We start from the raw sequence: 15,001 nt of genomic DNA on the forward strand, positions 1-15,001 counted from the left end.
ATTTTCAGGAAGTTATAACCGTCCACATAAGATGCCCAAGAAGCTACTTTGCTGCTTATGTGTTTTTCAGAGGGCCTTCTGAAACATGAGGCTTTTTGCAGGCAGAATTGGTCAAGATAATGTGATTCAGGTCGTTAAGTAAATTGTTTTCTGAGTGTCTTCGGTCTTTGATAACTTGAGCATATCTCTCTGTTTGGAAGGTCAGCGGCCGCTTACTGCTGTTTTCCTTTCACAAATTCTAGTTAACCGCCTGTCTCCATGGATCGGTCGCCCTGCTCTACCCGATGTACTGGCAGCACATCTACATCCCAGCGCTCCCTCCTCATCTGCTGGACTACTGCTGGTAAGCTGGCTCTGCCGGACCCCTGGCAGCCCAGGTGTTAGGGTTAGAAAGAGCGATTCATGTGTAGATCCAGCGAGCTTGGAGTACATGTGTGTATATACATGAGTGAGATCCCTGAAACGTGACGTGGAGATGAGTAACAAGTATTAAAAGGTGGTTTTATGAAGGGAAGAGTAGTTCTCTCCAAAGGCAGCAAAAATTTATACTTGGCAAACATGAAGTTCTTTAGATGTTGTGAGTTTCCTCTATAATCATCTAGATAACTAAATGCATAAATAGAAGCCGATCTGGTCTTCGCGGTGGTTAGGAGCACTTTACAGAAGTTGTAGTGTCAGTGAGAGCACCACATCCCAGATGCCAGCATTTGTCCGCAGAGTCTTTCAGACACCAGGTTGCCTCTCTCGGAGCACACGCTCGTGACCTCCCCCTCCGGACACACTTTCCCGCACGCCTCTTCCCTCAGTAGCACATCCAGTACCAGATACCAGCAGAGAGGTTGCCTCTAATGCAGGGGTTCCCTGAGTTCCTGGTTATCGAAGCCTCAGCCTTGAGCCACTGTGAAAATCAGTGTTGACAAGTGTCGGGGGCAATTCTGGAAAGTTTCTTGGCATCACAGACACAACTGCCAGTGATCTCACCCAGTCTGATTTCAACTGTCCCCTTCTCCTGGAGGTTAGGGAAGAATTAGACTCCCAAACAGCAGCCTTGGGATCTTCCTCGGGGCTGTAGGGTAATCATCTTCTGCAGGCGTAGCTCAGTTCTTAAGAAACCAGATGACATTTTTACTCTAAACCATGCATGTGCACGCGCACGTACACACACACACACACAGAAAGAAGGAACTGATTTTGACCATAATGTGTTCATTTATATCACAACTAATGTTATTAAAAAACAAAGCTCTTTTAGAATCAAAGTAGTTATTTATTTAACTTTCTGATTTCATGAAAAGCAGATCACTTAAAGTGTTTAAGGGTTAAAATGATCTGAGTTCATAACATTGACGTTTTCAAGACTAGCCTTCTTCAGGACAAATGATTTTTAACGAGAGTACGTATCTTTGGCCACATATTGATTATACCAGTGAATTGTGTGTTTCCACAGCAGGGTAGTAGTATTGATAATGCTGGGCAGCAGGTTTCCAGTGACCTCCCACTGCCATTCTGCACTTTGGGTGCTGGGAGGGAGAAACAGTGGGGCAGGAGACTGTAGGTGTGTGGTTTAATTACACTGTGAAGCACCACACACACGAATCTGCGAGTAAAGCTGGATCTAGAAATAGCTCTCTTGGTATTCACTTTAGAGTGTTCTTCTCTGACCAGTATACCTAGAATAGATTAGCATCCTTGAAAGCAGGAACCTCAATTCTTTCATGTCAACATGTGTAGTAGATCTTTCCACATAGTATTCAGTAATTAAAACTTATTTTAAATAATATTGACAAAAGTATTTGAAAATATATTGATGTATGATTCTTTAAAATCTATATTAAAGTAGTGGTTCAAGAACCAACACTTTGTGAGGTTTAGAATTATATTTTATCATATGTAATATTAGTGCCATTTAAATTTTTCTATAAAAAATGTTCTGAAATCTTAGGAGGTAACATCCCTTTAAGTTCAGTTCTCTGTAATGATTACACACTTAGGACTTTCTAAAATATTGTTATTTAGAAACTATCGCTACCTCTTTCCAGATATGTCTTCCTGATACTTTCTAACCCTGCCATCAAGTCCTTTTTCTGCTGCTTCCACTGTGATGAAGGAAGCTTGTTTCAGTCTTACTAGTTTCTAACCTCTGAAATAGCCACTTTAGGACAAGTTCTAACAGCCTCCATGCCAGGCACTTCCCTGGCCCAGAGAGTAGAGCAGTGATAGTCAAACAAGGAGTTATCTGAGAGTTCCTGAACCTTAAGGTCACAGTGATAGGCTCAGCTTCTAACATAGGAAGTGGGCAGTATCATATACTTTTTTTTCCCCCGAAAATAGCTGTCTATGACTCCAGCTCTCTTTCATTGTCAGAAAATTCCGTGGACTAAACTGTTCCCTAGGGAAAGTGGTTTTCTTCCCTTTACATCTTTGCAAATGATCCTATATGCAAAAGGGAGAAAAATATTAGAGATTATCCCTTCAATCTCATGGGGTTTTTTTAAAGAGAATTTTATATTCCACCCCAAAAATAGCACCAGGAAGATGTGATGGGGTAGACGTGTATTTTGCCAGCTCTTCAAGGTGATTGGACTTTCCCAGTCCTGAGGCGGTCCTGACTCCTGGAAGTGTGTCTCCGGTGTGGCGTAGACTTGGAGGGCCACGATGCCATCTTGTGACCGTGGATGAATAGCGCATCCTGGTCGGCTGACGAAGCCTTGCTAATTTGCCAGCTCATTCATTCATCCATTTGTACGCCAGACGTTTAGTAAACATGTGTTTGCCAGGCCGCGAGTATGTAATGTAATGACTAAGACGTAGCTCCTGCCCTCTTGGATCCCCAGATAGGAAGAAATTCCCACGTTTGTGCACATGTACACACGCGCACATGATGAGCACAGAGGAATACTGTGATGCTAAAGGGTTTAGGTCTGAGGCGTATAAAAGAACGCTGAGCAGAACACCTAGGAGGAAGTGCCCACCTATCTGCTAGGGTAGGGAAGGCTACTGGGAAGAAGTGACGCCATCTTTGTTTTCCCCTTAATCTACCAGTACAAGGGGGAAATGGGGAGTTTCTATTTAACAGGTATAAAGTTTCAGTTATTCAAGATGATTAAGTTTTAGAGATCTGTTTAACATTGTGCCTTTACTTAACCAATACTCTATTGTAGACCTAAAAATTTGCTAAGAGGGTGGATCTCATGTTAGGTATTGATACTGTAAAAACAAAGCAAAACAAAACAACAAAGGGAAAGTACTTTAATATAGCAAGTCTAAAGTAATGTTGCCAGACACGCTTAACCTTCTGAGCCCTTAAACACCTCGGAGGTAGTATGATTCCAGTACCAGTAAAAGTATAATCATTTATTTGTTCGAGAATGGTTGTCACCTTTTTATTTAGGCTATCTGTCTGATTCTTCATTCTATGAAAGGAGAAGATGTAGCTCCTAAGAGAATAGTGTTTTAAAAACATAAATGGAAAATTATGTTGTTTGGACTACCCTAAGTTAATATACTGCTGTTACAGTCTACCCCATGGGTGGCCTCCATGAGAAAACCTAAAAAGAAAAAAAAGCTATTACATAGTAATTATTTTTCAGCAAAGATTAGTTGCTACCGAAAAGAAGCAGCAGTCATAATAGAGCCTTCTGTATCTTATCTTTGCAAAATAATTCCATTGACAGAAAGATCTAGGATAGTTTTGCACATAGCTGATAAAACATCTGTGTTGCCAAGGATCTCTTCCTGACTTATTAACACTCTGTCTCATTAGGAGATTTCAGCTAGGGTAGCAAAATTACTTTTCATGAGACTTGGCTGACTTAATATTAGGATGTATACAATCCAATTTTCATGACAATGAAATAACTATTCAGTTAAATCTATATTCTGAAAAAACATCATGTTTATTTTAGGAAAGTATGCTCTAGTTAATAATGTTTGCAGTCTAACATGTTTATATTTTAGATTTTGTAGAAATTAATGAAGTAAAAACACGTAGAGATACCCAGTGATCCCATAGAAAAAGTTTTGGTTTACTTTATTATTAAGTTCTGCATAGGAATTCTTTATTGGATTTTTATTCTAGTTTAACAGTTTCTGTAAATTTATTGTTTATGTTTCAAGAGGTAACTAGCTTTCATGAAGTTTTAAAAGTGTTACCTTAGTGTATTTCGTAGGACTTCAGTTGGTAGTTATTACTTTTGGCTCTGATTGTTTGAAATCTGATCCACTCAGTGTACCTTCAATGTATGTAAAATGGATGTAATAATTATTTTTAGAAGTCTTAAGTGTTTTGATTAACACTCATTGTATTAAAACATGCTTTGAGGTTTGAGATATTATCAATCTTTCTATATTATGAATCTTGTTGGTCGGGTAACCTAGCCTGGGGTGAATTGGAAAATTGCACAGTAACTTTAATAAATCTGTACTATTTTGGGTGTGGAGAAGGCTTGACATATTTAAGATCTTGGGAGTTGCCCACCCTGTTTTGTGAAAGTTGCCGGAACCCAGTCATGGGAGCCCAGAGGAGTTAGTGGCACATATTTTATATCGTCTATGGAGTCACAGAAGGAATTCCAGAGATGAGAACTTGAACTGGGGAAGCAACTAGCCTCCTTTTATTTAAGCAAAAGTGGAAGAGTCCACATTTATTCCTTCTGTTTCCTTTTGAAGGCAGAAAATATGTTAGATCCTAGGGATATCAAGGCCTATAAATAGTTCTCAACTTTCAGTCAAATGAAATATCCAGAATATCAGATCAATTCCAGATGGTCTACTGCATAAAAATAAAAAAAAATAGGAAGGAACAAAGCTGTAGAAGACAAAGACAGCTGGGAATTAGAATCTAGTACAATATGACTTAAGGAACAGGCTAATAAGGATTGGAAGAAGAACTTGAACCGTTTTTATTTTTTGTGAATCCTGGATATAGAAGTTAGTGGCTAGCCATCCTTAAATAAATTAGGAACTGTTTAAGGTTACTTTGAAAACTGTGGATCTACCAAGGTGCCTCTTTTATCTGTTACTGATTCTCAGTAGCAAAGTGGACACGCAGGAGTTTGGACAGCTCTGTTCTAATAATGACGGGGATGTTTGGAAAATTATGCAAATTCTTTGAAAAAGAAGGTTATCTGTTTTCATTAACAGAAAAGGTTTGCATTAAATATAACACAAAGATGTATCTAAAAGAAATGCCAAAAATGTTTTATTTTTAAATAGCTATTTATTTGCATATCTTCTATCACATTTGTAGACATTGTTCATTTTCATGTTTTCTTGTTAAATAACATTTTAATTTTGAAATGTCAAGTTGAATAATTTCCGCCCTATATTTCATGAGAAATATTTTTGAAATTGCTAGTAAGTCTTAATTTGTATATTACAAAAATTATTTAATGTCTGTATTCTCTGCCAGAGTATAAGCTCCAGAAGGGAATATATTCTGTCTATATTGTTCATTATTGTACGCTAACCCCTATGCCAGGTACTGGCATCTGAGTATGCTCCACATATTGTGTTGAATTAATCAACAGAATTCTTAAACTTAACCTGAATATTTTAAAATTTATCAAAATTATATTATTATTACAATTGAAAGTGGGATAAATAAGAAGGTACAGAGTTTAAATAATAGACAAGATACATGAGTGGAAAGATAGCACAGAAATAGAATGGTAACAGTGGGGGAGGAAATCATTTATCTTTGCACCTCTAGTTCCCAAACCGTGCCTGGCACATAGTAGGTCTCAGTAAATATATTGTGACTGACTCAAAAATTTGGGTGACTAAATAGTAGGTGTGAAACAATGAATATATATTAAGAAAATCATATAAGAATCTAACTGAATAAAAATACTGTACAAAGAAATGTGAATAAATTTGATGATTATTTAGGATATATTTGATGGGAAGTATACAGAAAAGATTCATCTCAGACTACGGCCTAGACCCTAATATTCTTGTTTTTTAAACATTATAACTTTTAATTATAAATGATTTTGTGATTTTATATAAATCAACCTTAATTTGAATATATTAATGGCCTCTAAAATTATATTTGAGTTTTCTATACTGAATAATTTTAAATATCTATGCTGTACTATGTTAGAACTATACATTTAATAAATTTATTTTTTAAAGCATTCTGAATTACTTATTGTTTCAGTTTTAATGAGCTATATGAACACATACATATATATTTTTAATTTAGTGCCCCAATGCCATACCTGATCGGAATACACTCCAGCCTCATAGAGGTGAGTATCTTTCAGACATGAGATGGTGATAACTATTATTTTTATGAATTAATTTAAAACAGGTGTGTTATGAAAGAATATCAATTGAATAGTACAAAGAAGTGACTAGTTGCATATTTAGAGTGTACTTACATGATCATTTTCAAAAAGGTAGTGTTAAAATAACTTTATTTTAATTAGTATGCAAAATGACCATCTTCAGTGGTACGAGACCCATTGAAAGTAGGTTCAATTTGGTTGAAGTCATATGGTAAGTTTTAAATACTAAAAACCTTAGTCTTTGATGAACCACTTTCTTTATGGAACTTGAGATCTTTTATATCTATTTCTCTTTCAGAAGAAATATTTCTGTATTTTGAAAGTGAGAATTTATGTAATTATGTGTCATAAAGGGAAAGTTTTTATTTTGCAAACTTCACTATGATTCAGTGTACCAGTGTTTTTCAAAATGTGTTTTAATACACTAATCATGAACTTTTAAATTAGAATATAACTTTGTAAGACTTTAATTTCAGTCCTATTGGGACTTATAATGTAGTTTGTTTTGTTTTTTTTTTTTGCACTGTCATTCGAAAATGACTTTTGTCACTTGTTATCACTGTAGTGAAAAACCTTGAGCTTTAAACACCTTGAGCTTCAAATCAGTGAGATTTCCAGAGAAGACTTCTTATAAGATTAGCTTCTAAAAAAGTAAACAAAAGACTTGGGTCAGTTGCATGGCATCATTATGCCGGCTGATTTTTTCAAATATATTTCTTTTCTTGCTGGTTGTTCATATTGTACTTTAACCCAGTTTCTAATAAGCAACTTTAATGAGTTAGATTTGGTTTTCTGATTAGTTGTTGTCATTGTATATACCATCAGTCATCACTTTGCTGATCAAGGAAGAGCCTGGTGATTATTTTAAAATTCCTGAGCATCCTTTGTGGAGAGAGTCGTGCTTTAACCATTAATAAAGAATACATTTTAATGAATTTTTAGTAGGTTTAATTCCTTTTTAATTTTGAAGTCTGGGTTGGATAACATTATGACTCTATTTTGTCAATTTTTAGAAAATAACTTCTTACAGCCCAAGGTACTTGCATTGACAGGACAAATTGTATAAGATAAAACATGAATAAATAGGTATTTAATCTGTTATTAGAGTGTGGAATATATGACTGGAATTTTATTCATCAGTAGTTTGACTTTTTGCAAAATCTAACCATGGTTGGTTGGTATGGTTTCAAAAAAAGTCATCAAATTTGATTTTGATGTTAGTGCACGTATCTCTTCTTATGTAATGTACCTAATAGAATATGTCATTTTTATAATACATTTATTTATACAGATGAAAAATATTTAAAGTGGTTGATTGTACCTGTTGATGTTGTTATTATTTTTACGTAATGATTCTAGACCAACTTTTAAAACAAATGATTCAGCTTTTCCAAAATATTGTAGAAAGGAGTACATGCTTTAAATATTCAATTTAGTTTATCACATGTTTATTGTACACCTGTAGAGAAAATCAGTCCTTTTTTAAAGGAGCAAATTTAAGAATTTTTTACTCCTTAGAGTATTGTCTTGGAGAAGCAGTCCTTTCTAACTTTAAATAGGCTCTTATTAAATGAGACTGTGTAAAGCCATGATTAGATCGGCTGAAATCTCTGTACCTTTTATATTCTGGACTTATCAAACTGTCTTAATAGTCAGTTTTATTTGGTTTAATAGTGAATGAGAAACTATAATAGGAACTTTAAGAATGTTTTTCAACCAGTTGGGTACCATTTAGTAACTTTCTTCTTAATCTTTTACCAGGTGATACAGATCCTACGTTTCTATTTTTATGATGACATTATTACACAGATTATTTTCACTAAAATTCTGATCTTTTGTGCTTTTTTATTTTATATAAATGGTATTATAATTAAAATATAAATATATATTTACATATTTTATATATGAGACAGAACTGAATAATTTTTCACATTTGTTTGGCTGCAAGTACAACTAATTTTTTGTGGAGGAAGAATCAAAATATTCTCTTCTCTCAGTCAAGACAGTTTCAACACTTTTTATCAGTTTTACAAAGACTTTTAAACATAGTTGTTCAAAGACATGAAATTAATGTCTTTCTAAATCTTTTTTAAAAATTAGTTTTATGCGATCATAAGTAAAAGATGACTAGAAATCTCTTTTTAAAAAGTAAATTTGCTTCTAAAATAAAGGACAAGGGCATTTTGTTCTCCCTGAAAACTAGACTTTAGGGATGAAGTCAAAGCAAACTAAGGCCTGTGATTGGGAATAAGTCAGTACAGGCTACAGATGTGAGGGTTATATTATTTGTTTTAATGCACAAATGATTCTAGGTAAAGTGTTGGCCCAGTTTCACAGTATCGTGTGGCTGCTTCCACCGTGTCCCTTCCCTTGCTCCGTGTGCAGAGTGTGCAGGTGTGCTGGCATCACCTGGAAGGAGGATGGCGTGTGGAGGATGCCAGGAGTCTCGCCAGTTCAGCATCTGCTGCTGTTCTCAATAAGATTTTGTCTGTGTCCTAATATCATTTTCTTATTTTTGAAGAAAAAGCACATTGTTTTCTCACATTTTCTTACTCTTTCCCCATCCAAACAAGTTGATGAATTTTATGAGACGTAAAAATATGGGACAGAGAAAGTGGTGCTGTTTTATATGCCATATGACTTTCCACTCCTGTTTAGAAAAAAATGGCTAAAGCCTGATTTGGAGGGAAATAACAGAGAAAATACATTAATAAGAATTTTTTTTTAAAGATTTAAATTACATGCTATCTTCTCCCCCCTTTTTTGCCTTTGTAGAATTGTTCTCGTTTTAGGGAGGCCCAGTCTGTTGATTTATTGAAATGAATCCATTTTCCATTCTTAATGAGTGTTCCCGTTAACAAATTTTCATATTCAGCTATTATTAGACTTCTTAAAACTAAGGGAAACTTTGAAAAAGGTATACCTTTCATACTAATGCTAATTTCCTTTATTCCGAGATTTTTTTTTTAAACTTTTTATTTTATATTGGAGTATAACCGATGAACAATGTTGTGATAGTTTCAGGTGCACAGCAAAGTGACTCAGCTATTCAGAGTTTAGTGTTAGCGTCATTACAAACATTTTGGGGTCACATAACCATTACTCTATGCTATTTAGATGAACTCATTTCATTCCCTGAAAAAGACATCAGGTTTCTGGATTATCTTTACATTTTCTGTTAAAAGGGCAACTTAGAATTGAAGAGGGAAATCAAAATTATGATATACTTTTTGCATACAAATGCCATTAATATAAATATAGTTTTTGTTCATAGGTTATTTTTGTAGTTATGCTATAGTTGATTTGTAGATAACCACATATTTATATATGTAAACCTTTTTTACGTATATGTATGCACATGGAAAGGAAATGAGTTTATTTATAAATGTTTTGACAATAGCATCACTGTTATAAGTTACTTTCTTAGAAATGGCCATTTTCTGAGTCTTACTTTAGAATAATTATAATGTCTTTTACAGGACAGAGTTTTAGAATCACGTGCCCCCTTGAGAATGCGTATTCCACATAGACGTTGTGGCTATCCTAACACATAAAAATTCCCTACTCTAGACTACCATTTTCCTAGCAAATTTAACATTCTACCTGATACGCAGAGATTTGAAATTCTAAGTGGATCACAGAAATTCCAGTCTTGGCTAACTTAAAAAATTGGCTTGGCCAATTTAATATTAAGCTATTTAAATGATCTGAAAAAATGGCTATTATTCTAGAATGTCACTTTTAAAACTACTGCACTGAAATTAATTGACCAATTGCTAGTTGACCTATGCAATTAGGAAATTCTGGGTTGATGGATACATTTCATTAATGCACACCTTACTTATTTTCATTAGGAAATAATATTATTTGCTATCATCTAGATAAGACTAATAGAATTGTATGATTTGTTTAAGTAGACATATTAGTTTAAATAAGAAAAATAAACTATAAATATTTTCTTTCTTTAAGGATAAAAATTTAATAAATTCTAATTTACTATCATTTATGCATATATTGAGATAATTTGACCATTTGACTAAGCTTTCAAACAAATATGACAAGTCAAATAGTTAATCTGATAGGCTATTAAATTTGATCCTTTATATTAAATTCATGGGATAAACATTACTAACAGTAAATTCCAATTTCACTTGTCATCATCAACTTATACTAAATTTACATGAAGATATAGAGAAAATATTTATTAATTTAAAACTTACTTTACTACTTAGTCGTCATATTTATTGTTTTGTGTTAACCCTGCAGTATGATTTAGGCTAAAAATAGCTATAGAACGGGCCACATGTTCCTGTATCACAGGATTGAAATTCAATTGGTAAAATTTAAAGGATATAAATTTTTACAGTTTAATATAGCCATGCCTATTTTGTATGTGTTGTAGTATCTCTTTGGTAGTTAAATTACATTCAGTGTCTCCAAACTATTAATATATTTAGATGAGTAAACATGCTATTTTAAGCATTTTTAATCTTTCTTTTTGAATGGTTTAGACAGACTTTCTCATAAGGCAAAATTGTTTATATTCTTTTATGATGTAGAATTTTCCTTTTTTCTTTTCCTAAGGATAATGCGTTAAGATAATTTTCTCTACATATCTAAGTTCATTATAACTTTGGAAGGAAAATATACTAAGATGTTTGTTTATAATTGTGTTTTTTAAACAGAGAGTGAAAAATAAATCATTGGAGGATGTGGTTATGTTAAATGTTGACACAAACACTTTAGAATCACCATTTAATGACTTGAGCAGCCTACCGAGTGACGTGGTAAGTCTGGAGGATATTTTGTGGTGAACAAGCATATCTATGTTTTCTCCTGGACCCTTGAATCACCAAGAGTTACTTTCCCATTTTTCTGTCCGAAATAGAAGGGCTGAATATGAGCATGTGGTGTGAGAGGAGTCAAAGCAGAGTCTGTCTTTCGTATTTTTACCTTTTGGCAGTTGAGGAGATGTCAGATGCAATATCATATTCCTTATTGTAAAAGTAGGATCGTAATTAAAAAGCTAGATGCATTCATTAGGCAGAGTTTCTTTAAACATAAGTCTCTTCATCTCATCTTAATCATTATATTACAAAGTAGGCATTTCTGTCTGCCTAGTGGCTTGTCTTGCAAAAGAATGAGAGAGTTTTTGAAGGCAAGAAGAAGAAGGGGGCCAATTATCGGCTTTTGCTTCCCTGCCACCTGCCAGCGCTTTTCCTTTTAATTAATGATCTGATGGCACTGGTCAATATAATAAGAAATGCTTGTACAGTTGGGGTCAGAAAATTCTGGCTTTGATCTCCCTCAACTTTCTGAAACATTTATTTGTTTTCTCTAAATTATTTCAGTTTTATTTTAATCCTTTCTATCCTGCTGAGGGCTGCAAGAATGAAAACCTACACTGTTTGTCATTTGCTCCGGCAGAGCAAAGACTGCTTACTTAGAATTCTATTTGTAAATTAAACTGCAAACCCAGTTTGTCATAAAAGACATCTGATCCTTTTGAAATGACGAAAACTGTCTTTTGTCTGTAAAGGCTGATAAATTAAGTGCCGGCTCTCTTCTGGTCTTTGATCTTGCAGAGGTTTGTGTGTGTGTGCATGTGTGGGTCTGCAGCTTATAATAGGATATATTCTGTACTTTGTGTTAAATAGTCTCCAAAGTCAATTTTCTGGCCTTCGTATTCCTCAGAACAGGGTAAAAATGCAGATTGTACTGTTTCTGTATATATTCTAATGGCTATTTTAAAATATCTTTATAACATAGTTCTAAGTTAAAATAACTCCCCTTTAAAAAAAAAACCCATTGTTTATTCAGCTATATTAAAATTCGGGAATAAAAAACCTTTAAAATATATTTTCTTTCTGTAATACTGCAAGTACTTTGAAATCACTGTTAGGGAGCTTGAAAATAAAAAAGAATAAAAAAAATCTCAAACTCAGAAAATACAGTAATACTAGCCTTGATTGCTTTTATGGCTAGTGATAGGGAAAATGTGACTTTAAAGTCAAACTCAGATTATTTATGCCCATAAATAACCTAAAATACTTGCTGACCTTGAAGCAAATTAAATCGAACTACTTTATCTAACTGTAGTAAAATTTATGCTATGTATGAACAAATCCAAACCCAGGCCAGTGAAGAATTATATTATCTTTTTAGCTCATTATAACTCGATTGCCTCATTATAAAGATTTTGCAGAAGCTGCTAGAAAGGATTGGAGTTGTTCATTTAGAAATCCATCAAAGTATTCTTCACTGGATAGGGACATAATTATGAAAATAAAGTCCCAGCTTTTAAGAATGTTTTCCTTATGTGCATGTAGTTTCTACCATTAATTCCCTAAGAAGAAAGGATTGTTTTTTCTTTTTTTTAAATGAGGAAGGATAAGAAAGAGGAAGAAAAAAGAAAAAGAAATCAGCTTTTTTGTGTTATATTAAAATTTTTATAGTCAGCCCCAGTGATAGCTGATTATTTCTTTGAGAAAAACAATCTTTAATAGTAATTTTTTGATGAGTGATTCTTTTTAAATTGGGAACCTCTACTTTCCTAGTAGAATTAGTTTGATATTGAAACATTTATTTAAATATGTGAGGAAGTTAAACAATATTCATGAAATGTAAAAGCCTAAATATATAAAATGACAAGAGGGACCATCTCATTGTTTATTTATAAGCAGCAGTTAACGGAACATAACTGAAATAGTAAAAAAATATTCATAAAAAGGAACTCTGCAAGGTAATGTAGATATAACTAAATATATGCTCGGAATTAAGGAGTGCAGACTTAGACAAATTTGAAGAATGAATAAACTGAAATAGTCCTGAGGTGGAGCTAGGACTATCTACAGAAAGTATGAGATGTTTTAAAGTTAGAGTCATTTTCTAAAAATGTTTCATGTGATTGTTCGTTTAACCCAGCTCTAATAAATTTAGCTTTTTCATCAGTTTTCCAAAGCTATCTCTTATAGTAGGAAATACAATAAAGTATCACATCATACTTGCTATAATTGTAAATGTTTTAAATGAGACGTGTTAAAAATCACAAATGATCATACTGAATTTTTCTGTGACTTGAATTAATAAAATATACTTGAAGCCTGAAAAATATTACAGTTGGTATTGTTTGATAACTTAATAAATTAACTGATATTTAAATGGGGACATTTTAAAATCATTCACCAAAACATTAAAATTATACTTACAGGCTAGATGGCTTTCTGTGCATGTGCACTTTATTATCGTGTCAGCTTGACCAGTGGTCTTGGCTGTTCCAAGGTCAGTGGTCACAGTTGTCCTGAATTACTAGTTCTTTTTTCCTGTGGACCCTCTGCTGTGTTGCATGCTGTAATCTTCTTAATGGCTTCATTCCAATATTCACACATAATATTTTAGATTTATTGACTGTTAGAAATACTACCATGCCAGTAGCAGTTCCGCTACTCTTAAGGTATTTAAAATTGGAAAAATAAATCAGGCCAAAGCTTTCAGGAATCCTTTGTTTTCCTTCAGGGAAGGGGAAAAAACTCTCTTCCTGTCTTCTGACAAGAACAGTTGTTTTTCGATTTCATCATTTCACCTTAGATCTGGATCATTAAAAGAAAAAAAAAACAAATTTTATTGGGAGTGATTTTAACGATATTGATTATTACATGGAATAACTTTTAAAAGCATTAAAATATACTGTTGTAGTTTTTGTCTACGAATACATTGTGAGTTTTATTTTTTTTAGTGGCTATGCCAAGTTATAGGTACCTTCAAACATATGTAGTTTGAGTGTTTTGAAATAAAAAAGTAAATTTTAGGGCTATGTAACAGTATCGATTGCAGTTAGTGTTATTGTGGTATGTTTTTAAGTGGGGGCAGAAAGAGCCAGTTGTATTAAATATAACATTTGAAATCTCAAATGGGTTCATTTTAATTTAAGAAAATGCATTATTGAGACCCCCTTCATTGCAAATATATACACAGATTTAGTTTCAATTACATAATAATGTAAAATGTTGTATTTCTAAGGTATTAGTGCTCATTTAAATTTTTATCATCATTAACATTTTAAAAAGTAATTTGGAAATTGTTACTATTTCAAAAATAAATAGGATGCCTCACTAGTGGGAAAATTAAGCTAAGTAAAGTTATAATGAGATACAGGAAATCTGTCTTTGTGTGAATATTAAGATAAAACAATTATAAACTAACTCTTATAGAAGAAAGCAGGTTAGAATTGACGTCTGAAAAAGTTACATGCATTAGAATATTCATTACTAGGAAAACAAATTTTGACCTGTACTGCTTAACTGTTTTTAAATAATTTTAATTTATTAGACTGTAAAAAATAATATACTCTGAGACAGGTCAATATACTTATACCCCTATGTTAGATAAGAGGATAAAGCCACAGAAAGTATGCTGTTAATGGTATGTCTAGAGCTTTAGTTCATAGAAGTTGATCCTCTGACTTACGCCCCAGGCACTGGAGCATGGTCTGTCTCGTATAAACGTGATACACAGTGCAATGAGTAACTCTTAAAATTTGATATAGAAGCTTACTCTCCATTCTAATCTTGTTAAAGAAGTATCATTATGACCTATTTGATTTAAATTAGGATTGTCAACACTGTTTTTAAAAACTCATTTTCATGCTATATGTAATGCTATTGGAAAACGATTGTCTATTTTCTATTATGAGCCTGTGTAGAAAATACAGT

At 33.3% G+C, this 15,001-nt stretch overlaps 1 protein-coding gene across 3 annotated transcripts in view; it reads left to right on the forward strand.

The window, feature by feature from the left end:
- The window catches only part of DENND1B (DENN domain containing 1B), a 250,682-nt gene that overhangs the window by 138,807 nt on the left and 96,874 nt on the right, over positions 1 to 15,001 (forward strand). For all 3 annotated transcript variants that reach the window (XM_082833223.1, XM_082833224.1, XM_082833225.1), the window contains 3 exons: positions 243 to 343; positions 6,206 to 6,251; positions 10,976 to 11,077. In XM_082833223.1, coding sequence (XP_082689349.1) covers positions 243 to 343; positions 6,206 to 6,251; positions 10,976 to 11,077 — 249 coding nt within the window. The remainder of the gene's footprint in view (positions 1 to 242; positions 344 to 6,205; positions 6,252 to 10,975; positions 11,078 to 15,001) is intronic.

Source organism: Leucopleurus acutus (assembly GCF_964270905.1).
Source record: "Leucopleurus acutus genome assembly, chromosome: 2".
Taxonomy (NCBI): domain Eukaryota; kingdom Metazoa; phylum Chordata; class Mammalia; order Artiodactyla; family Delphinidae; genus Leucopleurus; species Leucopleurus acutus.